Here is a 27,247-nt window from a genome sequence, read left to right as displayed (position 1 = left end):
GCCACTTGATGAATTCTTTGCCTTCGACAGGTGCCACCTGCTTCAGTTGGAGCCACTTATTAGATGCAGCTTCTCTCGAAACGCTAGCGCCCACGACAAAGAAAAAAAGTGAGGAAAAGCAATTACGGTAAAGCAGAATATATATATATATATATATATATATACATGGAATGCAAGTGTAATGTGAAGAAGGGTGGAGAAAAAGGGCAATGAGCCATATTTCATGGTTTGATGCCCATATGCTTTCCCGTTCGTCGTAGCTCACTTCAACAATCTAAGGTTTTGTATATGCGGAGGGATGTGGGACAACGGGTGTACTCCTCCACAAAAGATGGGACGGCCAATTCCGGCACGAATGACACACGCCCAGCGACTTAAACCAGTGAAAGAAGGAGAGAGAGAGAGAATCAGGCACAGAAGAATGAAGGTAACTGCGTGAAGGAGGAATATGGATGTGGGAATAGTTGAAGGAGAGATATGAAATAGTACCAAAAGTGGTTGCACGGCGCATTTATGTTATCCTCAAAAAGATGACAAAAAAGGTTAAATATCTGCTCTCTAGTTGGGAACCGCACGCTCTCCATCTTAACCCCCGAGTTCACTGCATACACTGGACAACAACTACCGGGCGCAGTGTCCTCCTGCGGTGGTCTGTTCACACGTGAGCGAGAATGCAGCGAGGAAGACGCAGACGCGCTTCCTTCATCCCCCTTCTTCTTCTTTTAACGAAACATCCCTCCATCCTCCACATAGTAAAACCAGCGCTTCTTACCACCAACTTGTAGATATGCTGTTCACAAACTACTGATGTGTTCTCCCACCAGCAGAGCTTGCACATTTTTGTGGAGGCACGCCGATTTCGTTCGCACGCCCTTGCTCATATTTCAAAGCTGCGAAAAGGTCATGAGGTTGTAGGGTGGTGAAAAGATGTAAGCTTACCTTGTCACTCACTCCCCACATGATGTTGTCTGACGGCATGAAAATCATCCACCATCTTTCGGCAGCATTACCTGCTTTATGTCACCGCGGCCCGTTTTCCAGTTCCTCGTTTCCGTGAGCTGTGCGAACGTTGGTTTCCGGGTCCATTTCGATACTGTCCGCATTTTTTATAATCAACCTAATTTTCCCATCTGCCACCAATACTACTCCCGCCCCATTCTCGTGTCCTACGTAAGCACTGGTACTGAAGATTGTGAACACTCTTGCGTTCTTGCTGAGCTTCAGCCCATCCGACTTCTCCTGGTGAGCACGAAAAATGTATTCGTAGTTATGGTTGCCTAAGAAGTCGTCAACGGCTTTACTACCAAAAAGGATGACACCCCGGCCGCGGGGGTTGTCGCCGAAACCCCACCGGTCGAGTTGAGTTTCATCCTCCGCAGGGTCCGCCCAACAGGTGTCCATTGCAAGTTGCCGCAGTTGTCTCTGCTGAGGCGTTTCATCGGCAGGCGCCTGGAACAAGGTCCGCATCACAGGGAAATCCCCACGGCTCAGCTGTGACAACCGATCGTCTGCACCACCGCTATATCGCGGAATACCCCCGTGCGTACAGAATATCTTTCCATCAATATTTGCGGTGAGTGGGAGATAGGCGAAGGTATCGCTCACGCAGTTCCACACTTCCTCACCTAATGTGAATCCAAACAACTCACGGCATTGTGCACGGAAGCTCGTGTGACCATAACCTGCGATATCACCGCTTACGAGACTGTCTTCGTGGTTTCCACGAAGGAGAAGTACCTTGTCCGGGGCCAATACCTTCATGGCAAAAAGGTAGGCAACGACTTCTACACTGAAGGGGCCACGGTCAACGTAATCCCCAAGGAACACAAAGCGATGCGGCGTGTAACGAAGGTCCTGAAACGAAATTAGGTTGTCCAGAAAATAGAAAAGATCAATGAAGTTTCCGTGGATGTCGCCAAAGACATAGCACGGAGAATAACTGCTTCCATGGCGTGGTTCGCTTTTCAACACCCGCTTAACCTCTTCGCAAAGACTGCAAAGTGCCCGACCAAAACCCTCCACGTCGTCGGAGTTGTGCCTGCACTCATTATTCAGCGTAAAGTTTCTCACGATGTAATGAAACACCGCACTACCTCGAGAAGACATGGGTGAGGGTGCACTATAGCCGTCAATAACTTGTTGGTTAAAGGTACGTAGCGTCCTGTGGGACACCAGGCCATCTGATGCTAAGGAGCCCTCGCGCACACCGAGCGGTCGTCCACTACTAAACCGCTGGATATCATGACGAGGTGCATCAAGGCTCGCAGATATCGGTTGCACGGACATCGGCGGCCGACACGAACTAGGATCGCGAGGAGGGGGCTCGCTCTGGTCGTCGGCCCGACTGAAACCAACCATTATGGACGGTCTGCAACCCCCACAACCTGAGGTGGCGGAAACAGCCGCTGCAGCAGCAGCACCGAACGTGACACCACGCAGCTCTGCACCACCGCCAGCAGGCCCATCAATTCCCATACTTGGGGAACGAATGATGTCACAGTGGTCTGCGGAAAAGCGCCCGTGCGGGTCGGACTCATCGCGCATTGCTGACATGGAAACGGCAGGGGTATCCGGTTCGCGCATGTCCGGCCGCTTGTAGCTTTTGTCCAGAATAGAAGAGAGTGGCACAGTCATGGAGTTACCGTTCTCGATTACGAGAACGGAGAGCGAAACAGTGTAGCTCCCGTATTGTCCCCCCACGCTACTTGCCAGCGTACTGAACCTGCTGGGCGAACACGAACCGACATCACACGAATGGCGAATCGAAACACGAGGGTTGCTGACGTCCGGAATCCTGTTTTGCGAGAGGCGCTGCCGCAACTGTTCTACCTCGTCGTACAACTCCGCATTCTTCCCTTGCAGCTCTAACACGCGCTGCATGAGCTCTTCCTTCGTCAGGGATGCAAGCGCCTTCACCGCTTCTGACGATGACATCGCTCCGCCTATATGCCAGTATGTATATTCTCCCGGCCCTCGCTCGTATCTGGGCAACAAATACTGTATAGATTGCGGCTATTGTCCCTCTTTCTTGGTCTCTGTGTTAAGACTCAATACGACAGCAACGCACAAAACGTCCCTGCCGTCCCCAGAGACGTAAAAAAAAGAAATAAAAAATAGTTAACTAGAGTGCTTGCGAAGAATAATGGGGTAGAGAATAAAAAGCACACACCAGGCGAAAGAAGACAACATCACACAGAACTAGAGTCCACAAGATAAGAAACATCATTGAACTCTATTTCCATCGTTCCATAGTTTTGTATATTATATGAACAGGTTGTGGCATATGTATGTGCGTACCTGCATATCAGCGTTCTCCGTGCAGAGTGCAAAGAATGGAGAGCAAAAAAAAATGTATTCGTATAAGGAAGACAAACGAGATTGCACTCCCATCCGCCACCTCAAGAAAGCTCGGTTAGACCCAGTGAGGAGCAAACACCCAGAATAGCGTTGGACAGCAATGCGCTGAACTCTGGATCATCCCCGGTATGTGCAACGAGACGCACCATCTGCAGCAACGTCCGCTTAAGTGATGTCGTGTCGCTTTCGCCGCGGTCACAATCGGTTGGAGTTGCATCAGAAGCACCTTGTGGGTACGGTTTGCTGACCGCTGAGCCCTTGTCACTCTCCTCCACCGCCTTTTCAATCCCTTCCGGAACCGGATGGATTAGTGCTATTGTCTGCAAAGATGTTTTTGCCATTTGCCGTGCCTCCTCATTTCCAATATCGTGGAGAAAACGACGGAAAACTGCTCGGTTGCGGGCGCCCATCGAAGCTCGCGCCATACTCTGCAATCTTTTGTCAGTCAGTTCACCCTCTTCAATAGACTGTAGTTCACCAGTGCCAACTTCCTTCTTTTGAAGTTCCTGGGGAATACCCTTTTGTTTTTCCCTCTCACAACTCGGCCCACCGCTCGGCGACGACAAGGACCACTGTCGGAGAAGGCACAGACTGCGGCGTGCCACGCCGGCAAATAACGATGATTCTGCAGAAGAAACCGGCACAAGTACCTGTAAGGCATCAGTAACCACGCTCACATCGGTAGAGTAGCGCATAACATATGGTATAAGTTTTCCAAGCAGCGAAACCAGCCGCTCGAGGCGCTGCAGTGCGTTGACAAGGTTTTCTGGATACTTCCCTTCAGTCGTGCTACTCGCCCCAGTTTCGACAGCTGCCGCCATCACGCGTGCTAGTGACGTCAGCGAAGCAAAACAGGAGCAAAACGCCAAAAGGCCTTCACGGCGGCTTATGTGTAGGGTGCTCTCCGCGCCCTCAGTCGTAATCGCTGTTGCCGATGAGTCCTGTTTGTCGACATTCCACAAAACATCCACTAAGAGCATTTCAAGGCACTTTTCTGCGCGGTTAAAGAATTCGCTCGGGATATGGTACAATAACCCGCGGCACGGTGTGGCAAGCACATCTGGGGAAGCGTACTCTAATAACAGAAGCACACCAACTCCACGAATTATTGCAGGTATCATTGGAGTTATCAAGCTGTCCTTCACACTTCCAGAAGATTGACAGCGTTCAGTTTGCTTCGCGGAGCCTTCGTCATTGGTGATGAAGTAAAGAAAGCCCATGAGGTCCATAAGAAAGTTGGGGTGCGCACCGGGGGGGAAAGTACGGCGAAGGGAAATTGGCTCTTGTTGACCCAAAAGATCATCCAACCCCGCACCACCGCCTAGCACATTGGACCTTTTAGTTTGGGATGTGCGTAATTTCTGGCCGACGAAGGTGATGACAATTTCCTCTGTGGGAAACTGCCGCATCACTACGCCCACGACAGCACCTCGCTCCTCCGCGCCTAGAAATATCCACAAGCGTTTCCACACATCAAGCAAGGCCACTTGAACCCTCGAGGGGAAAAAATAGGCTTCTGTCACTGCATGGGACCGAAGGCATACCTCTGAAAGTTGAAGATACCGAGGAAAATAATCATATGAATCTACCTTACTTTCTTCGCTCCGTGGTTCATTCGCAAACGACTGACGCAGGGCACCAAACAATGAAGAAGCAAAAACAGGGGCCTCTTCCTGTTGTCCAGATGAGCCCGGGGTTGTGGGTTGCGAGGCATTGCTGCGCTGAAGAACCACAATATCGCCCAGTGCACTTACAATGGTGCTGACAACAGCAGGCGTACACTGTGCATTTGCTGTGTGAAGGGACTCACTGTCGCGGTGAATCAAACCCTCGACGGCCAACCACGCTGCCTCACGCTCCTCCCTCAGAAGCAGAGGCACCTGGTCCGGTGCTAATGTTGATGATTTGAGTGAAGCCATCAATCCGTGCAATGCCCTTGTAGCAGAGAGCGCAACAACCTCACCGGACGTGGATCGTGACACGAGTCGAGACGCCGCACAAACATCAATAAAATGTGACAACGTTTTGCGTAGCAGAAGCTCTCCATCCACGCGCTGCTTCTCCACCTTGGCCTGTGTGACAAGTGCTTTGTGCATCGCGGAGTGGTGCGAAATGAATACCCGGTATACCGAATCCATTATTGTCACACGGACATCGTCTAAGAATGTTGGAGTGTCGTTAAAATGTTTCAAGAGCTGTGTCACTCGATGGCCTTCACTATTTTGACGGTTGGATTTTGGAAGGTGCGCCGTATCATCAGGCTCACTGGCCCCCTGTAGAGGGACACTTGGTGCAGCTGAGAAGTCAGGGGCCGCTGCGCAACTTTTTGCTGCCTCCAAAACAATGTCCATTAGGGGACCCAACACTTCGCGCAAGAATGTGCGCCATGAATCCGCATAAAGTCGATTGCTGTGCGCCTGAACAAGTGAAAAAAGCGTCTTGAGGGCGCTTTGCCGAACCTCAGGCCTCAAGTCGAGGCATCCGTCATACAGCTGCAGCAGCAGTGTGCACCACAAGAGGTCATAAGTTACACCACCATACTGACTGTCGGAAGTGGAAGCATTTCCACCGTTGTCGTCCGCCTCTCCATCCTGTAGATGCCCTAAGGAGGCGCTGTAGTCGGCGATGGACCACAACAGTTGCACGGCACTGAGGTTAATGTTCAACCTTTGTTCCTCACCCTGAGGCAAACGGTGCGTCATGAAAGCCCCGCCACACCGAATTAATTCCCGCAATCCAGCGCCGTTCAAACTTGTTATGTGGGAGTGTTGGACGGTTTCCAGCGTTCTAAACGCCACGCCGATACCTTGCTTTACACCCGTTGGCACATGGAAAGATTTGACTGACGTTGCTTCCGTCAACCCTGCTAACGCTCTGGCTTCGCTCGACGATAACGATGACATTAACTCAACGGGATCGTGCATAGTGACTGACCGACGTAATAAACGTAAAAGGTGTTCCCACGGCAGGCCGCATAGATCTTCGCCAAATCCCTGAATAAGCTTTAAAACCTCTTTGAGGAGTAGCAGCGACAGATCGCCCGACAGTGTATTCAGCACATCAACGTCGTCACATGCCGTGTTCGTGCCGCCACCAACGCCAACAGTAGAAATTACGGCTGGAGCCACAAACGGTAACTTGCGCAAACTACTGTATATTGTGTCTAACAACTCTGTCACCGATGACAACACCCTTGGCCTTGTATCATCATCAGCACTGTTCCCTTCGGTGCTCACGCAGTGAGAATTAATGTTGGAAAAGGATTCGCTATCTTCTGGGAATGCCAATTGGGGCTGACCCAACAAACTGCTGAGACGGGAAAGTAGAGTCACGAGTCCTGTGTTGGCGAACGGCCCTAAAGTCAAGGGCTGAACGAGCAGTTCGCCACCCAATACGGCATCTGCTCCACATTTTCTATGGATCAAGTAATATTCAGCTTTTCCGTCACAATGGGTATAGCGACAAAGCTGCGCCGCAACGACTACGACGTTTTCCAATATATCCCGAAGTACCGACTTCAACTCTTCAACTGTGGCGGAGGCTTTCACCAATAGCATGAGGTGCTGAGGGCTAAACAATCGTTGATACAACACCCGTACCGGCCGCCACAACTGCAGAAAGAGCTTTGGGGGAAGCTCATCACTGCGGCCCGCTCCCACCAGCAGAGCCAATGAACAGCACTCACATATAAGTTGAAGCGATGAAAGATAGCTGGTGCTGACACCGATATTTCCCTCGCAGCCTTCGGCACCCAAGGGCAGGCTATTGCAGGCCTCCTTCACGAAGTTTGCCAGAAGATTCAACAGGGATTCGCCACTTGGGGAAAGTGCACAATTAACGAAGAGGGCCCGCAGCGCATCCTGTAAGTACTCCACATCGTGTGCGGTGTCGCGAGAAACTCCTTCCTTTGCCGGGACGTTGGCGTGTTGTTGCCGTTGAATGGTTTTTTGAAGATCGTGCAAAACTTGCGGAGTGAAGAGCAAACACGACACGACGCCGCACCACCCGTCACCCAGACCACCACCTATGTTGAATGCTATAGATACAACACAGTTCAAAATATACTGTTTCTCCTCCAGTACTTCCAGGGAGCAGTCCACGAGTTTCGCCACGGTGTCGGCATCCGAACCAAACCCTTGTGTGCTGGGCGCGTGCCTTTCTGCACCCTCTTGTTGGCGCCTTACCACCCCACTCACCTCCTCCTGTCCACGCTCTTGACTAAGCAGTTTACGGAACACCCCAAGGTAGCTGTTTCGTATTTCAGGAAGGCGCAAGAAGCAAGAAATATACACCATGTTCGTGATCCCCCTCATCACAGTGTAGATGACCCCGCCCCTTCTCATTTTTTGTGCCGAAAGGGTGAAACTACGGAAAAGAAAAGGATGCAAACTGATGAAGGTAGATTTCATCTCCCCTAATGGGACACTATCTTTTTCCCGCGTGAGCACCTCCACTATGTGGGCGAGAGTTTGTGTGAATATCGCAAGGAAATCCAATATATCTCTTGCCCCCGTCACTTTGGGGTGGGAAGGACGAGCATCTGTAGCAGTAGTGGCGGGGGGGACCTTGGGTGCACCGTGGTCGCTGTTCTCACCTTCTTGGGCATTCCCGAACACTCTTTGTTGCAACAGTCTTTGGGACCGCAGGACTGCTCTAAAATGAGATTTGAGAAAGGAAGCTGTAGTCACGGGGGACGGAAGCAGCTCACCCACGCTCTTTGATCCTTCGGGCAGTGGATCCACACGGACACTTTCTAGCACCCCATCTTCGACAGCAGTAATCATCCTCGTGAGTAGTCGTGAAGCCGCCGCAACAAGTTCTGCAAAGGGCTGAAGCAACTTCTCAGAGTCACCAAAAGGCGGATAACCGGGCCCTTGGGACTGAAGCGAAGACGATCGCGATGGTTCCATGCCGTCGCTGAGTGTGGTGGAGCCGTACCTGACACACCCCGAGTCTGGATTAAAGTGCACATCATGCCAAAATTTATGTGACTCTTGCTGGGACGATGAATCCTCATTCACCACCGTGAAGGACCTATTGCTCTCCGGTGCGATCAACAACAGTTGCTGCAGCACCTTATAGTTGCTGACCTGCTTGCGCCACAGTGACAAGAGTGATAACGCGCAATGATTTTCGACCTTGCGATCCACATCCCCCAGGCAGCGCGCCACACAAGAAACGTTGTGTCGAAGGATCGCATGCATGGTGTTTTGTAAAAGTGGAAGGGCATTTGAGAGGAGTGTCACACTCAGCTTCTGTGTGAGAATAAGTTGATGTTCATCATCGTCTGTCACTGGGATAAGTTCAACAATTCCATCATCTTTCTGCCCGGGCATTTGAGGCGAGGCGGAGCAACCGTCGCAACTGTCCATGCGTCTTAGAACGAGTGGCACGATGTCTTGATTAAGACATTGCACAAAGAAGATAGTTACATCACGAGAGGATGTAACCTTGTGAGTTTCAAAGTACTTAATAAGTGTTTCGAGGAGCAAGACGCGCAATCGCCAAGGTGCTACGGCCCAACTAGCGTCGGAAACCCCGCCCTCTGTATCCTGACCAGCACTGTTGCTGCAGTGCATTCCAATCTTCAGCCATTTAGGCGCCGTATCAGCACAGAGCGCACATATATCCTTCACGTAAGCTACCATCTGTATCCGCGCAGTAAACAAATCGTCCCTCTCCTTCGTGTCCGTGACGTCCAACTTGGCCTTTTGTAGTGGGACTGCCGAACTTCCAGCGCTAATGTTGTCGTCCCCGGAACCTCGGATAGGATCCCCACCTCCAATGTTTTGAAGTTTTTCAAGTACTGCAATTGTACGCTGCTCAATAGTGGCGGCGCAGGACGCCTCCACTACAGACGCTGGCGTGGACTGTATATACATGGTAAAAATTACGCCCATAAGATCCGCAAGCCCTGCATTGCTTAGCTCACACACGGAGAGAAAAGACATGAGCATCTGCAAAATACTGATCTGCAACTCGTCATCAGCTGCTGGTGACGGCACAAGGTCACCAGCCGCTTCGCCGCCGTGAAAGGAGGAATTACTAGCGCCGTACTTTGTACTTCCCAGTCTCTCAAAATCTGTTGCTGCTGCACCAACTCGTACCTCTGAGGCACTCCGGTGCCGGGCACTGGAAGTGGCTGTGGCGCTGTCGACTCCGTGTTGTAGATTATCTTTGGAAGCACTATGGGGACCCTGTGATGTGGCAACCGCCGTGTTGGTGTTGGGGAGCGCGCTTCCGAGCATCTTACGCACAAGATTGCAGATAACTTGCACAACGGTGGGGGTAATGGGTATCATTTGGAGCGATGCCATCTTGGCCAAGTCCTTTAGACTCCGCAAAAGCAGCGGGCGGCTCTGCCGCATTCCATGCAGCGAATCACAAGCAAGTACGAACGCGTGAAAGATGTCACCTGCTGCGTGACCATTCATGCGCGCGTAGTGGATGGCGTCCCGCAGGGGGACCAGAGAACGGTGACGGGTGGCTTCAAGCATCAATTCCTCGAGACTCGACTGAAAAACCACCACCACCAGCGTCGAACTCGAGGGAGGGGATGACGAACTGAGAATCCGCTTCCTCGGTGCTGCCCCATCGGTGTCCTCCGATGTATTGCGGCCCGAGCTCATTTAGTGGTTAGTCTTGGACACAAAGACTCAGCGACGATATTCGGGGTTTCAGTAAAAAAAAAAAATTCGCTTTGAAAAGAACACGCTGCCGCTTATTTTGCGTGTGTTGGTTAACGCAGAAAGGTCGGTAAATTTCAGCTAATTCTTTGCTATGCGACCCCCCGTCGACTATTCGTGGGTGGTTCCTTCCGTAAACGGGAACGTTGCAAAAAAGTATGCAAATGCAGTAAACGGTGCAACGTTCTTCCTATTGTTGCTTTTTTACCCTTTTGCGTTGGGTGGGAAAGAGGCTAAGTGGACGAAAAGTAAAAAGAAAAGAGTCAGAATCAAGGCGAGAAGTGGAGAGTAACGTGTCCCTTCGCGGAGAGGATTTGAATCGCAAAAATAAAGTAAATTCTAATGAATAACTGCACGAGGTGACAGCCACACTGCAAAGACATGGGACAAACAAAAACAAGAAATAAAGCTGAAATACGGCCACTGACGGGGTCAGGAGACCCACTCAAACTTTGAACCCACCTCAGTCTTGACTGCGCGTCGCGAGCGCACTTTTTTGGCGGCAGACACCACATCTTCCCGAAGGTGCACCTCATGACATACCGCCTTCAACGTGGTACTAGCCTACAACTGAAGTAAGCGCACCGCCCACATATTCGAGCCGTGCCTGCCGCTCTCAAGCGACCACTCCCCTGCGCATGTTGCCAGTCCCACCACCTAACCCCTCGGCTAACGGATTCGGGCAGGCTGGTGGGGAACCTCCACAACTATGGATTGCCTCAGCGCCGTGCCGCACTACTTCTTGTTCTTGCTGCGGCAGGACCATTCTGCCCTCTCCAACCACATTTCCAGCATCAGTGACCCTAGAGGGCACTTTCCTAACGTTGTTTGACCAATCTGGTGTCCCGAGCACTTGTGGATGCTTTTCGCATAGCGGGACCGGTTCATCGTGTCGATCATTCAGTGGTGTCGTAGCAACCGTCACGATTCCGCTTGTTCTCTTTTGTGGTGTTTGGGACGCGGAACCTCCACAGGCCTCCGGCGACCCAGTATTATCCGTAGAAGGCGCCGTTGGCACAACTACAGAAGGTCTAAAAGGCGACGAAATATGTAACGGGCGCAGAGTATCGGCAGTTTGTGAAGTGAAGCAGTCATTACAAGTGCTATCGCTTCCAATCGAGGATGTAGAGGGGGCTATGTGCTTCACACGCAGGACACCCATAAGTCGAGCATTTTCTACCTCTTTTACGGCACATCGCTCATGCAACTGCGAGTTGCGCCTTTCTAATGTTTGATACTCCTCGTTAAGTGCCGCCCACCGACGATGGAGTTCCTCGCGCTCTTTATCAACTGCAGCAAGAAGAGACTTTTGTTTCGCAAGCAGGCCTTTCAGCGTGTCTTGTTGTGACCACTCAGCCTGTTTGTCCCACAACTGCTTCAGTTCCTCTCGCTGCCTGCCGTAATCGGTGGCAAGATTTCTCAATTGAGCGTGAAGCGAGGCGAGCTCTTCACGTTGCTGCTGTACACAGCTCTGTGCGGCATCTGCAATAGACTGGACGTCTAGGTGACGACGCTGCAACGCGCTGTAGGTGATCTGAAGCCCTGCCACCACGCCCGGAAGTGTTTTGGGCGTACGGTAGCGGCGCCATACGGCCTCTTGCCCTTCCTCGTGGTCCTCCTCCACCCGCTGCTGGCCGTCAATGTTGTCGCATGAGGGCGAGACCTGTTCACTGTCATTCTTTTTGCCGTTCTCATCGTCGCCCCGATCGCTACGCACGACCATAGCCAGTCTCCGTGCCTCCGTTCCGTCTTCCAGAGCACGCTGCCTTGACTCCACCTGATCTTCATCCCTCTGCATGCACCTCAACAGCTGACACAAGTCCTCGCAACAGTGTTGCATCACCTCTTCCTGTTCCCGTAAAGTTAACGTGGTCGACGAAGCCTGATTCCGAGTGTGCCGGAGTTCCTCTTGACTCAAAAGTACTGCATGCCGTTGTTCTAACACTGCCCACATGTAACCATGTTGCTGTAGTAGGTCCATTTTTGCGGTATACGCTTTCAGTACAGCACACTCAAGCTGCGCGCACACAGCTTCCGCGCGGTGATTCACAACACTGACTCGTTCGGCGCGCAGTTGCATTCGCAGCCTGTCCATCTCTTCGGCCACTTCAAGTGCTTGCCTCACGGGAAGCTCTTCACTTTCACGAGACTTTTGTTGCATGACGGCCCGTGCCTCCCTCTCCAACTGTAACTCTTGCTCCACCAACTTCAATTGCTTCACTGCATCCCGTAGCCTTTGGTCCGTCAGCTCCCGCTTCTCCGTTTCTACCTGCAGCCTCTGCCTTGCTACCGCCAGCGATTTGTGCGCCTCCTGAAGCTCAATAGTGCATTGGACGAGGTGCTCTTGCTGCTCTTTGTGGCACTCATCAGCTTTGTTACGCCTTGTCACGATTGTTTTATGTATGTTTCCATCCAGTTTTTCCAGCACCTCCTCATTTCCCCTTGACACGTCGGTGAAGACATTTAATATGCTTCCCGGTGCCAGCCTCTGCGTCTGTTGCTTCACCACCTCGCTTCGCTTGCGCAGGTCCATATGGCAAGTGGACATACTTTGAATAAGATTGCCGCAGTGGCTCTCTGCGTGTTTCAGACGGACTACCAGCGTTCTTAGTCTGTTTCGTTCCCCTCGGAGTACCTCTGCGTTTTGCCAATCGCGCTGCTCCTTCTGAGGAGGAGAGCCTCCCAAAGTGAGCGGTTGCCACTCTTCTGTTGTATGTTGTTCGGGCGACTGGGGTGAGGATGACTCTCGTCCCGCGCTCGCACCGCGGCTCCCGCCAACACCCCTTACGTTATGAGATCCGCGACGCAATGCAGAGATACTATTAAGAGATCCCTCTGCGTACATAACGAGGCACCTAATGGAGCGAAAAAGGTGTGAAACAATGTCGGAAAGGTACTCGTACCTGTCTGCATACTTGTCAACGGCCTGCACCGTTTCTAGTAATGAGGTGGGTGCTGAAAGGCACTCGCGAAACTTGGCAAGCTCATGTTCTCTAGTCATTTCATCAAGAAGCCCAAACAGCTCGGCCTGTGCGTCGGTCGCGTCCCCGACGACCGTGCCGCGACACGACGGCGTGTTTTCCTCTGTGACACCATTGCTTTCTTCGTAGCTTTCAGTTTGTGTTGACTTAACCGATCCCGGCGTAAGTGACACATGTGGTTGTTTTTCTGCCATCTCCAACTGCGATGCGAGTGCAAGCAGCTCCACTTCGCGTTTGGCGAGCTCCGAAGCCAAGTTGTGGTACTGGTGGGCCTGAACTGAGAAGAGGAATGCTTCAACGACTTCTCCGACTCGAACGCGACAGTACTGTTGTGTTGACGCATCATTCAAAAGTTGCAAGAAGATGTGGTCGCGAGGTAGTTCATCAGCTAGTGCGGTGATAATGGCTTGAATGCTACCCCGCAGTTTGTCATTGTACACCTGCCTGAGGACGGACTCCCGTCGCGCAACCTCCACAACAAGATTCGCATTCGGATCGCCCTTGCAACGCTGCCCTGAGGGCTGATAAGCGGACGACCTATTGCGACCGCCCAAGTAGGCCGCCTCTATATCATTGTCAAGACAGGCGCCACCGACGTGTCCCGTATGAAGTTGGTGTATGTCTTGCAGTTCACCGTGGGAATTGATACCCAGGTTGTAGAACATGCGACCAGCTAACTCAGCTGTGCGTAGCCCTTCCTCCGAGGCGTAAAACATCTCTCAGCCGCACCGTTCGCTTTTTTTTTTTGCTTTCTATGGATAGGGGATTTATGGATACCGGGAGTGGTCCCTGCTCTAACCGTCTCCCTATGTGTATGCGTCTATGTCAAAAGTTTAACTCAGCTGTGCGATATTTGGCAATGTATCTATGTGGGACGCACTCAACAGTGTTACACGCACGGCCCTACCTTGTCTGTTGGAGGAATAGAGGAAAGGAAAAGATTATTGGGTGCAAAAGAAAAAAACAGATTTCCTAAGGGCCAAGTTTTGTTTGACTATACGACGTTACCTAGCACATGAAGGGAAGGAGAAACAAAAGGAAGGACATATGTACAAATAAATATATATATATAAATTTGTGTATAACTGATAGGGTAGTTTGCACCAGCTGGAATAATAATCTATAGTATGCATGTATGATCGTATATTGAGGGTCACCAACTTGGCTTAGTTAGGGGGCCGCAAGTATTTTTCGAATTTCTGCTTGAAGGCCAACGCTCTCGGGGTGATCGGGACACACATCCAGCGCACGCTGAAGCTGTGCGTATGCCTGTTCAAAGAATCCCGAAGAGTATGCAATAAGCGCTGCGTTGTAAAGGGACTCAAGTTGCAGGGGCTGCACGGCGAGTGCCATGGTAATGTCGCTGTACGCTGCCTCCACATTCCCGGCTCGTAGCTGCAACACCGCTAGGTTATTTAGTGCCTCGGCACGTTGTGGGTTGGCGGCCACTGCAACACGAAAGGCGCGCTCGGCAAGGGACAGGTCCCCAGTGGCAATTCCCACGTGCCCAATGTTAAACCATACATCCGACAGCGATTCGTCATCGGGGGCGACGGCTGCAGCCCGCTGGAGACAGCTGAGAGCAATGTCATATTGTGAGCTGTAAAAGCAGCAGAGACCGAGGTTATTCCACAATTCTGTTGTCTGCACTCCCATCTGCAGTAAACGGCGATACAAACGAAGGGCTACTTCTGGTTGCTGATTTTCATAAAAGTGGTGTGCTGCAATACAAGCAATTGCTTCTACGTTGGTGCTGTCTAGTTGCAGCACGCGACGATACATGTCGCAGGACTTCTCTTTATCCTGCAACTCTTCGTACAGCCGCGCCATGGCGATACGCAGATGGTGATCCGTCACATTTTTGCTGGAGGCACCTGACAACACCTCCAATGCTTTAAGGGGTTGATCCATGCGGACAAAAACCTTCGCTAACCGCAATACATCCATTACGTTCTCCTGCAATGCAAGGGCGGACTTGAATTGCTGCTCTGCCTCGCGAAGCTGTCCTAAACGATAATGCGCCTGCCCAAGACGGGATAGCCACCACCAGTTCCGCTGTTCTTCTTGTGAAAGAATATAATTACATAATTCCAGAACCATTCGTGGCCGGTGGGCCACATGCAAAAGATAATCACAAAGCAGTTTCGCTACTATGGGTTTGTCCTGTACGTACTTTACCACGTCCAGCTTCTGCAAGTCTAGGTGTGTTCCACCCGGAACCGATTGCAGCGACGCCGTCCCTACACGGGCAAGTCGTGCCGTGACAGGACTCATGGAAGAACTCCCCAGACGAGCGCTGTGTGTCCCCGGTCGCGCAAAGCCGCAGCGGCTACTAAGGGGTCTCATTGTACCCTTACCGCAAGACATTCTGCTTGGTGGTTTTCCAGGATTCGCAGCCGCCGGTGGCTGACCTCCGCCAAGTGATGTACCAACCGCAGTTGCATTCGATGGAACGGTTTGCTCGCCATCCAGGAGCACGTCGTTAACGCCATCGTCGTCCACATCAATTTCCTCAAACCAGTTTTGCTGCGCAAGCGCCTTCATTTGTATGGACCAAAATCGCGTGACGGTCCTTTCAATGTGCCCATCGTTTGGACTTTGCCCACACACCTTTTTCTCAGCTGAGTTCCCACTAGATACAAGGGTGGCGAGAGAGCGAGAAGAGATGGCAACACATTCCTCCAGTCGGCGACGGCGAAGAAGGCTTAGGGCATAGTACATCGGATCGATGCCTGGAGGTGCCTCAGAATCAACCTCTATCGGGTTCGCGTGACCGGTACTTGGCGCCTCCGTCATCTCAGCCATTGGCAAGCTATGAAGATAATGAAAGATATTGGAGAGAAAGAGAACATACAAAGTAATGGCACGGACACCCATACATTCAGTGCACTTAGTTCTCACAAAGCCAAGTTGTCACGTGGGGAGAAATGCTCCCGGCGAGTAGCAACCCTCTACTCGCCCTTCCCAACCTTTTCATTGGAAATGATTTTTTTTCTTCTTTGAACCTTAACGCTGTGCACAACACCTTTTAAATCATCACCATAATGGAAGTTACCCGCTACCTTTCCTTTCGTTTTATGAACGCTACCGAAAGAACCTGAGTGATGACAGTGATAGCGCACAAACGGATGCAATGCATCCGCTAATTACAACAATGTTACGGTGGGAAAGAAGACCTTACGTCAAGACGGCAAGCCAAATAAATATCAATCGTCCCTCGAACAGTTCCACGCGAAGCGCATCGATTGCCGATCCGCCGGAAAGGTGCCAAAATGTTATGAAAGAAAACGACACTCAACTGTTTCTCGGTGCTCCCTACGGATTACTTACTTTTTAAGTGGGTTTCAGCACAATGTGCCCGTGAAAACTTTGCTCCTCCAGACAAAATAATGTGGCTTGTCATCCTCACTTCCGCCACTTCATACACGAAGTGCGCAAGCAATCCACCAACAAGGGGAAGGGAAACAAAATAAAATAATGCATCCCCTCCCTTTCAACATGATAACCCGTTTGCCATCAATACTAGTATATATTGAGTGACACCAAAAAACAATCAGACAAAAGAAGAAAGAAAATAATAATAATAATGTATATCTGACGTCCGAGAGAAGGGGTCCAACCACGCGAACCGCTAGCGAACACAGGCATGCACAGATTGAAAAGTGTTCCCTAAATTGCTATAGGTAACAACATCGGCTCCCCAGAGGAACAACAATAAAAAAAACAAATGCATGTCTTAAATATTGGTATATATATATATATACACGAAAATGTACAGATCACACAGGCGGGTCCTCTCTGCAACGTGGCACTGTGTAGATCTACTCAGTTCCATTGGCACAACTTGTTTCTTTCCCCTTTCTCTTTTTGACTTTTTTTTTTTTTGCATTTTACTCCCTTGTTCTTCCTTTTTCCATTCACACGTTCGCATTGCTCCACACAATGTTGACAAGGTACTTTACCCATTTTTGTCTTTCTTTTAAGTTTACTTGGTTTACTTATTTCACATCTCCTTTTTGTCTTTTTCTCGTTCCTCTGCCCTTTCTTTTCCCCACAGTTCGATGCACATGCGCAAACACTTCTAATGTTACCCACTCATCACCACCCGCCTAACGGCCGTTGTAAGCACCAAGGTCCGGCAGAAACGCCAGAAAACAAAATGGATAAAACAAAGGACTGACAACAGCAACCAAAACAATAAGGCCGTTAAGTGTGTATGCGTGTAGGGGGTTTATTGGGGATGGGAATGGGAAGAGAGACGATGGGCCATTGAAGAATATAGAGAAGGTAAAACAAAGGGAAGAAGAACAGAAAAAGAAGCAAAGGTAAACAGAGAAATGATGTGCGGCGACCTTCTAGGAGGGCCTGCATCAAATTTCTTTGGGCTCAAACAGTTCAAACAAGTGACTGCGACACACAGGGCAGGTGCTAACCGCCGACGCACAGAGACGGCATAGTACCTTGTGGCGACACGGTAGCGATATGACGGTGGGCACATGGTCCAAACAAACGACACAGTTTTCCTGTTTGCTTGAGAGAACATCGCGTACGTGCTCAAGGTACTCAATCATATCCCGCTCCACTAGTCGTAGCTGTGAAAGTTTTAATTCGTCGATGTTTTGCGGGAAGACAACACTACGGTGATTCAGTTTGTTGAGAATGTCTTGCCGGATTTGATGTCTTGACGGGAGATCTAGCTCCTGCTCTGTCGCCGACGCGGGCCGCGGCGTTGTCGGCTCAACGAATAATGAGGGCTCGTTGGTCCCTTCTGTAACTCCCGCCGTCGATGGCAAGGGATCGCTGTTAGTATGATTGAAGTTAGCACCGTTTTGAGGTCCTGCACCTCCAGTAGGATTTGCCATAAAAGCGCTGTAGTCCTGCATCCCCGCGATAGAGCCCAAAGTAGCGCCATTTCCACTCGAGATCCTGGGTATCGCCATCTGTTGTTCCTTTGGCATCCACTCCGGTTGCTGAAGCGATTGCTCCGAGGACCCATTGTTAGAGCGTCGTCGACGACTGTTAGGGTTCCTGCTGTTTTGACTGGCTGCTGAGCCCAGGGCGTGAATGCGCCCCCCAATTGCAAGCAGCTCTTGCCTCGAGGGGATTTTGCTGCTTTCAAGGTACAGATGGGCATCGGTATCTTCAACAACGCCCCTGTACGCACAAGCTGGCACACTTCCGGGTTCTTGCATCGTGCTGAGCCAGAGATTGAACTCATCTTCCGTCATTGGTGAGTTACTGATACTATTCAGTTGGTATTGCGTCCCATTGATGCTCGCCAAACTGTGTGGAAGCACCAGAACTAGATACTTGTCCGTTCTAGTGCTTGTATTGTGGGAAAATCCATCATATGGTTCGCCCGTCGTAACCGCTCCGACACGCGCTATGATGTAGCTATCTGATTGATCTGGCAGTTCCACTAGCACACGTACGAAGGCACCGTGCAGAGCACTGTGGTGGGAGGCATCTGACAGAATTATTTGTGTTGCCTCATTGCGCACCAACTGCGCCTCCTTCGCTGCTAGAAACAACTGATGTTGCTCCTCTACTCTCATTACTTCACTATGAGGAAAGGGAGTGATATAGAACAACATTGCATTGACAAACGGACAAGAATTTAGTAAGCGCAAAGAACACAGAAAATAAAAAAGTGTGAGAAAACAAAGAACTTTATTCAATAGACTTATGTACGTACATTTGTATATATATATATATATATATATGCAACCTCACTACTTGGGAAGCATGCTCTCAAAACGTTGTCCCCACTGCGTATATGCATGCCGTATCTTACCGGTGCTGCTTCTCAAGTCAGTTGCTTCATAATATGTGAGTTGTATATCCCGTCTTCTTGAATGGAAAAAGGCCCATCACAGAATTTACTTACGTCATTTTCTCTGCATCATTGGTGCATCTTGTCTCTCCCCCCCTCTCTCTTTCCTTTCCACTCCTTCAGATACACAGTTTCATACACGACACGAGGGAAGAAAAAGGGCGACTACGCGCACAACCACTGGGTTATACAAATGATGGTGGTTTTTAAGAGTTACTGTTAAGAATTTAAGGTACCCCTCCCTACACCCACAAGAACACAAAGCAGCAGAAAGAAAAACAAACAAACAAACAATAACAGAATTGAAATGGGGGGAAAACGATACATACCTGAGCACCTAAAACTATATATTCACACTTTATTCCTTGTATTTTTCTTCGGTCCACGTTTTCTTTTGAATTCACTTTATCTGAACCGTGGTATACGGTAGAAATGCTCGAACAAAGTTTACTTCTGAAATGGATGGAGTTGCGGTAACAGGGCCAAAAAGGGGTGGTGGTGGAAATGTAAGTCGAAGGAACAAAAGCACTCCAATTAAATGCAACGCAGTGGATGTATTACATGTTGGCCTATGCGTTAGGGCAGGACGCCACGAGCCCGAATAATGAACAAAAGAAAATACAAAAAGAGGGGAGAAAACAGCGGGATCACAACAATGAGGAAAAACAAGGGAGGGGGGGGGGGAACTCCGGGGTTTACAAAGGGGCCCTCACCAGTTGTTATAGTGATCCCATAAAGAAGAGGGTAAAATGGAAGAAGCAAACTAGGAACAAAGGATTTGTTGAACAACAGACGGGCATGTCCCGTCTAAGTCAGTCAAAAAGAAAAAGAGATTTAAAGCAGCAGAGGTTGTAAAGCGAAAATTCAAAGTGCACATAACTACAGAAGTCGCTCCACAACAAAACCTATAAATACCGCTCCTCCACATTTGCCAACGCACAAACCACACGTAGTATCTCACCAGCGAGCATGGACACACACAAAAATAACATCTTAAGGTTGGAGGAATACAACCCGCCCTCCCCAGCCGGGGTCTGCTGCCCCTTTTTGAAACTGAGCGGAAGGGAGAGCCCGTGCCTCGCGTGGGGATGTGTGACACACACGTGGTGTGAAGGGGTTCGCACCTCCGTTTGTACATCCTGTTGCAGCGAAGAACCCGAGTGCAGTGGCGTTTACTGCGAGGAGGTTTTCACCCTTGGGGCCGACGGCGGTTGGGAGACAACACTTCACTTCCGGAGCCAAATCATATCTTTCGTCCGGGCTCGTACCTTTCCCCTCATTTCCAACGGATAATACACTGAGTCGCGCATTCAAGTGACGACGCGACTCATTTACAAGTGCTTGTACCCGCGGTGGGGTTACACACGAGGTTCTTCCACGAGGACGCCGACTTTGAAGTGATGAATGCAGCGGCACACCGGATACAGTAGTTGTCCCCAGAGAATCACCACAACCGCCGTCGGGAAGACGGCGCACTTCTTCTCTATCTAAGTCTGTGGAGTTGTGACTTCTGCCGCTATTTGTCACCAGCGTTCGTAATGCTGCAATGGGGTTTGCTCTTAGAGCTTCGGCAACGGGAGAGCGGCGGTTGTTATTCACATGGGACCCTTGCGAAGTGCTACACTGTGAGCTACGACCACGAATAACGACACGTGAAGGGCGTTTCACCCTATTCATGTTCGCTGATGGAGCGGGAGTTGCGAGGGAAAGGGGCTCACATTGGCCAGAGGGTGAGCGCGTGGAGTGCCCCGAGAGCCCTGACAGCGAAAGCGATAAGGATGTGACAGACTCATTCATGGACGATGTGTGCCTCAGTTTGTGAGTTTGGTATGAGTAAGCGCTAAGATGGCTAACCACACCCGACCCTACAACTCGCAAATGACGTTGAGCATGGAGAAAATCGAGCGATTTAACGGGACGCAATAGCCTCCGCTCGAACTTCTCCAGAAACATGTGTTGTGCGCCCATTACACTCCCCGGACGACACAACCTTGTCCAACCGACCGCACCGCGGGCCGTGAAGCCATAACGCCTAATAATATATGTGCATGCTATGGTTCCTGTTCGACCCAAACCAGCATGGCAGTGCACAGCGACCGCACCACCGCGGCTGTCGCTTTTCAGCCTCCCACGAAAACGTACATCTTCTCTGCCCTTCGGATGAAGGTCCACTGAATCCGACGTTTCCCGCTCCTTTGTTGCCCTCTTTCGCGCATCTGAGTGCGTCGCCGGCGGTTGGACGCTTAGAATGGGATCAACCACCTCCATAAATCGATTTATGATCGCATCGTTCGGAGCGGTTCCATCGGGGAACTCCAAATCCTCGTGCTGAATACCGCGCGAAAGAAACGCGTGCCGATCGTAGAGGGGCTCGTTAAGACGCACGACACCCGCCACCCTCAGTTCCTGAAACAGTTTTGCATACATCACGGGGTCCCGATTCGGATCCCCGCTTACTGGTGAAGAAAATGTTAACAAGGCTTTCGGTATAATCCAACAGCAGTCATAAATGCGCAGCCTGTCGTATTCCTGAAGATCAAAAGTATTGGGATCATACCAACCGAGTTCCACGGCACGCTGCAGCCCGCCAAGGATGTCCGACAAGGAGAGCGGAAAGGTTGACACGCCATAGCTTGCATCACGGAAACTTATAATCGGCGGAAACGCCTCCTGAAAGATGCGCCACGTCTCAGCCGCACTCCAGCGCAGTCCAGCCACACAAAAGCAAGCAAGGAGGCACGCGGCATTTGCTCGCTCATGGTTGCCTAATCCACTGCAGAAGACGACGGGAATAACGTGTTCGCTTATACCTCCCCACAGTAAGCCACCGCTTAACGACTCATTTGTATTGAAGTGCACAAAGTCAAATACATTATTCTGTGAAGCCTTCATTTCTTGGTTGGAATCACTGTCGTCGGACCTGAAGGAAGCGCACAACTCCAACAGCGATTTCAAGTATCTCGAAAGTGCAGTAACGCAGTCGAGTCCTAGGGGCCCGAAATCAGCAAAAAATGGTTGGTACTGAAATCTCGGTCCGTTTCCAAGGGTGAAATAAAATGCGTCATCCTCCAGAACCCCGTAGCAGCCACCGCCTTCACCTAAGCGCTCACGCAGGCGGCGTTGAAACGCGGCGTTGTTAGCGACACTGCCACGGAAACCGTGAGGAATTTTCACTTGAAGATCTTCCCCAATCACGTTCGCCCCTTGAATTGCCGCGCTGGGGACACTTTCCGAATGCAATGAAGGCGGTGCCGCGAATGCAAAATCCCCAAAATTAGGCGCCTTCATCGCACTGTTGACATTACATGTGTCCTCCTGCGGGGTGGGGGAATTATTAAGTTCCGCTTCAATATCATGCAGTCGCTCACTCACTGAAGTGAAGTACAGTACACCAGGGATAACCTCTATTGCCTGCTTTCGCTCCAACAGTTCTCGGAGTGGCCTCGGCATCTACCCTAATAAAGAAAATGCGGTTCCTATTATTCCACTGCACGCAAGACCAAACAAAGTGCACCAACAAAATGTTAGCACGTAGCGAGAGAAAATAGGGAAGCAGAGAGAAAAAAAATACTGAGGGCAGGAGACGTATGAATTGTGAGGACAGAACATTATACCCACATCATTATCGCTTACTATCATGCAACTGACTTAAACCCTTCTCATACGCAGCGCACTCTCGTAAATCCATACAGGATGGGATAGTAAAGGTGTGTGGATGATTTGGCAGAGTGGTGTGGAATGAGGGTGACGCAAGGCTGCCACCATTACTTGTTTAACCCTCCACAAAAGAAAAAAAAAGTAAAAAAGGAACGTTTGCTGCCTTGGTCTAATGAGCCTATGAAACATCCTAACGATTCTTCAACAAACTGACTCACACTATATACGACGACGGGGTGGTACACTTCCATTAGTTTTGTCTGCATCCTCACACCACTTCTTCCCATATTATTATTATTATTATTATTATCATTGTCACTCCTTTTCCCTCTGACTCTAACCTCTTTTGAAGTTCAATAATCCCCTGCCGTATCTTCCACCTGATTTCTTATATTTATGTCCCCTCCCCCCCAAAAAAAAACAAGTTCATCTCCTCGAGCCCTAAGAAACTCAATACATTTGTATCCACCAACCGCACCGCACCGCACCGCTTCCCTTTTCCTTTTCCTTTTACTCCAGTCTCCCCTTCACTTCTACATTCCCTTTCTTTCCCCTTCCCTTCGAGCCACTTCACTCCACCGCATTGAACCAAAAAAAAAAAACAAAAGAAAAAAGAAACATGAGGATGGGCGAAGAGAAACTCGAAAAGAAGGCTACGAAAGAAAGGAATAATGGCAAAAGGGGAGGGGGAAGAAAAAAAGAGCGGGGAGAGCGGGATGAAATTATTGGAGGCAAGCCGAAACACAGAAACACACGTGCACACATATATGCACAAAAGGAAAACCAGTACACAAAGCCGCTTAAACCTCAACAAAAGGTATTTTTCTGGGAACACGAATGGTGGTTGGTGATGGTAATAATAACGGAAGAGAGAAAGGGAGGGGAGAGAAGAAGAAAAGAAAAATAAAAACATCAAAAAAAAGTAACAACAGCAATAAAAACGACATCAAACCAAACCGAGCAAAGAGGTGAGTATTTTCATATGAACCTGCATTCGAACACAAATGCACCAAATGGAACAAACAAACAAACAGAAATCGCGTTGGTTTTGGTGCGGGGTGTTCTCCAAGTAACAGGAAAAATAAAACGAAAACACAAGAGCGAAAAGGAGGAGGAGGAGGAGGGAACTGACACAAGTGATTAATGAGGATTAACCACTTGTCTAAAAATGGATGTAAATAAAACGGACAGACAAACAATCAAAAGATATAAAGAAGGGTAAAAAAAAAAATTACACCTAGACAACTTTAAAGGCGTTTGTCCCCGCTCTCGCATCTGGCATATTAAAAAGAAAGAAAGACAGACAGAGAGAGAGAGAAAGGGGAAAAAAAAACAACAGGAACGAACGGCAAGTCAAGAAGCAGAAAGCGCACCAATCGCTTATGGTTCTGTTCGCGCATACGTGTGTTTGAGAACTGAGCCTTTGTAAGGAATATTCAGAACTGCCTGCCATGGGAGAAGCACAACTGCAGCTCAATGTTTGTAGAGGGGAATGAAAAGGGATGAAGAAAAGGAGGTATAAAAGAGGAGGAAAAGGGAGTGGTGAACAATAACAATAACAATAACCAATAATAATAATAATAATAATAATAACAGTAATAATAAAGATAACATCTCCATTTTATGCTGCATATAAAACTGAGTGCCGATAATGTTGGGGGTGATGGTGGAAAAAAAGCACGAACAAAACACAAAACAAACGAAGAGAGTGAAACAATGGGCGGAGATAATGCCACAAAACTGATGTCGATGTGTGCCCCTTTCGGGGAGTAAAGAAACCGAATAAGTGCTGACACATTCATCCACACAAATGCAAACGGCAGCAAAGAGAGAGAGAAAAAAAGGAAATACATACAGAGAAACACGAGAACAGGAAATCCTCACTTGCCTCTGGAATTCATATCCATATTCATATCTCTGATATTTTTATCGAAACCTCAACAAATATGCGCTTGCCGCTCGCTTACTTAACCTTTTTTTTTTGCTGGTCAGTTCCTTCTATTAACCACTGTCATATTTTCTTTTGCAAAAACGCCGCACGATCGCTTCTCGAGTTTTCTTTCTTTCTTTTTTTGTTTTACTGAAATGGTGAAGGGTCGACCATATCTTCCACTTTCTCTTTCCTTAAATAACGTCTGGAAGATCTGCGCGTGTACATTTGTGGAGCAAGGAAGAAATATAAAATGATAACAATAATAATAAGACCACAACAAACAATTATTCTCCATTCGATAAAAACAAAACGAACAGAGCATTTTACTAAATACTTTTACACCAATGGATTCAAGCAAAATCGGCAACAGCATCGGGAAAAAGCGGGGTTTCTTTTCGGTCGCTCAACCATTTTCTAATTTTTTTTCATTGTTTTTTTTTAAAATTAATTACCCACCTCCACTACTCAGTGGGGCAGTCATTGAAACATTGAAAATAAAGAAGTCCTGCTCACTTCACCAAATAAATTTTTGTAAATGAGAAAAACAAAAACAAACTTCTCCCTCATCTCCTTTTCTCCCTTCATCACCTTTAGGCACCTTAATCACACCAACGTGTGCACGCCATAACACATACAACAAAAAACAAAATGAGTAGAACCAACAATAAACAACTGAAACAAAACAAAAACAGAACAAAAAAGAAAGAACAACTTGGCAGGGGAATGAATGAAATAAAGAAACACCTCCACACTAACACACGCACACACATACGGAAAAAGAGTAATGGCCGACACAAAGGGAATAAAAGCATTTAACGCTCATAACCTCAAAGAACTGAACAATGGTTCAAATGAACATCTCACAGATTAGTTAACAACGGATTACATGACAGGTGTTGGGGGGAGTTTAGAGCGGTTGTCCACGTGGTTGGGATGCTGGCGGCACTCGGGAAAGTATTTATGCACATACGCGTGACTCATCATTTGTCGAGCATTCAGACGCCTCTGACGGTCATAATGCAGCAAGTTTAGAATGAGGTCACACAAAAGTGGTTCAGTAATAACTTCCCGCACGGGGCGGGCACGTGCAATGCGAGCGATATGTTTGGGATCTTTGCATGGTTGTAATGTACCTGCAGCAGTAAAGAGGTCACGAGCCTCTTGCGTGCCACACCGCACAGACCAGTCGGCAGGAAGGCGTCCAAGCGTCTTCTCCATTAAGTGCAGGTGCTCCAAATTGTCATGAGTATCATACAACAGTTTCCCAGTATAAAGTTCATAAATGATACATCCCATCGACCACAGATCTGTTGAATACATCCATCCAAGGCTCAACACAACTTCAGGACTGCGGTAGTGACGTGTTGACACAATTGCTGTGCGGCTATGGCGCTCGTCACAACAACCGCCGAGATCACAAATGCGCACACGGCATGGTTCAGGGGGTAACGCTCTGTGTGTCATTGGGTCTACCGAAGTATCACCAGATTCCATTAGAATATTCTCCGGCTTCAGGTCCGTATGCATGAGATGAAGTTCCGTGTGGAAGTAATCCAGTGCCGCACCAACTTGGAAGATAATCTGTGCCAAATGGCGATGATTGAAAGGACCATGTTTCATTATCCAATCTAATAAGCATGGTCCGTACTTGGGCATCACAATACACATATGACCCGTTTCATTCTGGAAGTAACGCTGGATTTTCATTAAAGGGAAACGGTCCTCCACATCGGAGAGTCGAACACGTTCCATGAACTGAATTTCAATTTTCGCATCGCGAGTGTATTTTGGCACATTACGTACTATTTTTACCGCACAATACTCTTTCCGCTTCCGGTCCCATGCCTCCACAACTTTCCCGAATGTACCCTCACCGAGCAGCGATAGTATTTTAAAGCGACCCGTTGATGCATCGATATCTTCTCCCAACACAACGTAGAAGTGACCCTCCTCACGACTCTGATTTGGCAGGGCATACGTCACCTTCTTTTTCTTATTAGATGCATATGACGTGACGCCGTGCGCCGACTTGGGTGTGACCGCAGAATCTGCACTGTTATTTGCTGCAGTGGCGGACTGGTCTATTGCTGAGGGTTGTTCGATTCCGTTGTCTCTGTCGCGTTTGCTGGCTGAACGTCTGGGGTGTGTGATTCCTCTTTCGTCTGCCTGAAATGTAGATTGATATTGCTGATTCTTTGGATGATTTGTCTTGGACGCAATCACTACTGGAGGCGGCACCATTGCGGTTGTGCTGCTGCCGTAGAAACCCGCAGTGTCTCCGCTCATGCCCTTGGCAATGGTGGATGAGTTAACGTTTGACGCTATGTATGAAGCCATGTGGTTCTATAAATGTTCCTCCAAAAACAAATGGTCCGACAAATTGCTGACAGAAAAATGTAGTCAGACGAGAGCGACAATGTGATGGCGGCACCTTCCTTGTGGCTTCCCTAAACTCGTGAGTTATTTTATTGTTGTTTTTGTGATTGATAACAGTTTACCCAGCACCGTATTACTTTTATTATGATAACCGCTTATCACTTTAATCGTTTCCTTCTCTCCTTTTGTTATTTCTTACCTCTGTGTGTCGTAATTTACTTATTTTTATTAGAATTCTTTTATCACTAGTTTACTAACTGTATTCGTTGCCAGGGGGGGGTGCTGCTGCTGCTGCTGCTGCTGCTTTACACTACTGTTTCTTCCTGTGGTTTCCCCCAATCTTTAATATCTTTCTCTTCCTGTTCCTCTCTTTTTTTTTCTCCTTTCCTTTCCTTTCCTTTCCTTTGCCGTATCGTCCACACAC

General features: G+C 49.1%; 7 protein-coding genes across 7 annotated transcripts, besides 12 other annotated features; all 7 read right to left on the bottom strand.

The window, feature by feature from the left end:
* Positions 1 to 137: 137 nt before the first annotated feature.
* Positions 138 to 167: a microsatellite.
* An 853-nt stretch (positions 168 to 1,020) lies between these two features.
* Positions 1,021 to 2,934, bottom strand: Tb11.01.4320 (serine/threonine protein phosphatase, putative; the record flags this gene model as incomplete). The annotated part of the gene is made up of 1 exon (XM_824217.1): positions 1,021 to 2,934. The coding sequence occupies one exon, from the start codon at positions 2,932 to 2,934 to the stop codon at positions 1,021 to 1,023; it is 1,914 nt and encodes a 637-aa protein (XP_829310.1).
* Positions 2,935 to 3,398: 464 nt separating this feature from the next.
* Positions 3,399 to 9,986, bottom strand: Tb11.01.4310 (hypothetical protein, conserved; the record flags this gene model as incomplete). The annotated part of the gene is made up of 1 exon (XM_824216.1): positions 3,399 to 9,986. One exon carries the CDS (start codon positions 9,984 to 9,986, stop codon positions 3,399 to 3,401), a length of 6,588 nt encoding a protein of 2,195 aa, XP_829309.1.
* A 673-nt stretch (positions 9,987 to 10,659) lies between these two features.
* Positions 10,660 to 13,740, bottom strand: Tb11.01.4300 (hypothetical protein, conserved; the record flags this gene model as incomplete). Its single annotated transcript, XM_824215.1, has 1 exon — positions 10,660 to 13,740. One exon carries the CDS (start codon positions 13,738 to 13,740, stop codon positions 10,660 to 10,662), a length of 3,081 nt encoding a protein of 1,026 aa, XP_829308.1.
* Positions 13,741 to 14,077: 337 nt separating this feature from the next.
* Positions 14,078 to 14,101: a sequence feature (AT_rich).
* Positions 14,102 to 14,194: 93 nt separating this feature from the next.
* On the bottom strand, positions 14,195 to 15,901 carry Tb11.01.4290 (hypothetical protein, conserved; the record flags this gene model as incomplete). The annotated part of the gene is made up of 1 exon (XM_824214.1): positions 14,195 to 15,901. The coding sequence occupies one exon, from the start codon at positions 15,899 to 15,901 to the stop codon at positions 14,195 to 14,197; it is 1,707 nt and encodes a 568-aa protein (XP_829307.1).
* Positions 15,902 to 17,394: 1,493 nt separating this feature from the next.
* Tb11.01.4280 (hypothetical protein, conserved) lies at positions 17,395 to 18,618 on the bottom strand (the record flags this gene model as incomplete). Its single annotated transcript, XM_824213.1, has 1 exon — positions 17,395 to 18,618. The coding sequence occupies one exon, from the start codon at positions 18,616 to 18,618 to the stop codon at positions 17,395 to 17,397; it is 1,224 nt and encodes a 407-aa protein (XP_829306.1).
* A 90-nt stretch (positions 18,619 to 18,708) lies between these two features.
* Positions 18,709 to 18,747: a microsatellite.
* A 1,103-nt stretch (positions 18,748 to 19,850) lies between these two features.
* On the bottom strand, positions 19,851 to 22,307 carry Tb11.01.4270 (tyrosine phosphatase, putative; the record flags this gene model as incomplete). Its single annotated transcript, XM_824212.1, has 1 exon — positions 19,851 to 22,307. One exon carries the CDS (start codon positions 22,305 to 22,307, stop codon positions 19,851 to 19,853), a length of 2,457 nt encoding a protein of 818 aa, XP_829305.1.
* A 493-nt stretch (positions 22,308 to 22,800) lies between these two features.
* Positions 22,801 to 22,828: a microsatellite.
* Positions 22,829 to 22,985: 157 nt separating this feature from the next.
* Positions 22,986 to 23,005: a microsatellite.
* Positions 23,006 to 23,076: a sequence feature (GA-rich).
* Positions 23,077 to 23,799: 723 nt separating this feature from the next.
* Positions 23,800 to 23,856: a sequence feature (CT-rich).
* A 203-nt stretch (positions 23,857 to 24,059) lies between these two features.
* Positions 24,060 to 24,119: a microsatellite.
* Positions 24,120 to 24,862: 743 nt separating this feature from the next.
* Positions 24,863 to 24,898: a sequence feature (AT_rich).
* Positions 24,899 to 25,086: 188 nt separating this feature from the next.
* Positions 25,087 to 25,158: a sequence feature (T-rich).
* Positions 25,159 to 25,329: 171 nt separating this feature from the next.
* On the bottom strand, positions 25,330 to 26,784 carry Tb11.01.4250 (protein kinase, putative; the record flags this gene model as incomplete). The annotated part of the gene is made up of 1 exon (XM_824211.1): positions 25,330 to 26,784. The coding sequence occupies one exon, from the start codon at positions 26,782 to 26,784 to the stop codon at positions 25,330 to 25,332; it is 1,455 nt and encodes a 484-aa protein (XP_829304.1).
* Positions 26,785 to 27,103: 319 nt separating this feature from the next.
* Positions 27,104 to 27,128: a microsatellite.
* Positions 27,129 to 27,203: 75 nt separating this feature from the next.
* Positions 27,204 to 27,229: a microsatellite.
* Between the last annotated feature and the right edge of the window lie 18 nt (positions 27,230 to 27,247).

Source organism: Trypanosoma brucei (genome assembly GCF_000002445.2).
Source record: "Trypanosoma brucei brucei TREU927 chromosome 11 chr11_scaffold01 genomic scaffold, whole genome shotgun sequence".
Classification (NCBI taxonomy): Eukaryota; Euglenozoa; class Kinetoplastea; order Trypanosomatida; family Trypanosomatidae; genus Trypanosoma; species Trypanosoma brucei.
The sequence above is the reverse complement of the archived record's forward strand: the minus strand, read 5'-3'. Positions and strand labels throughout refer to the sequence as shown.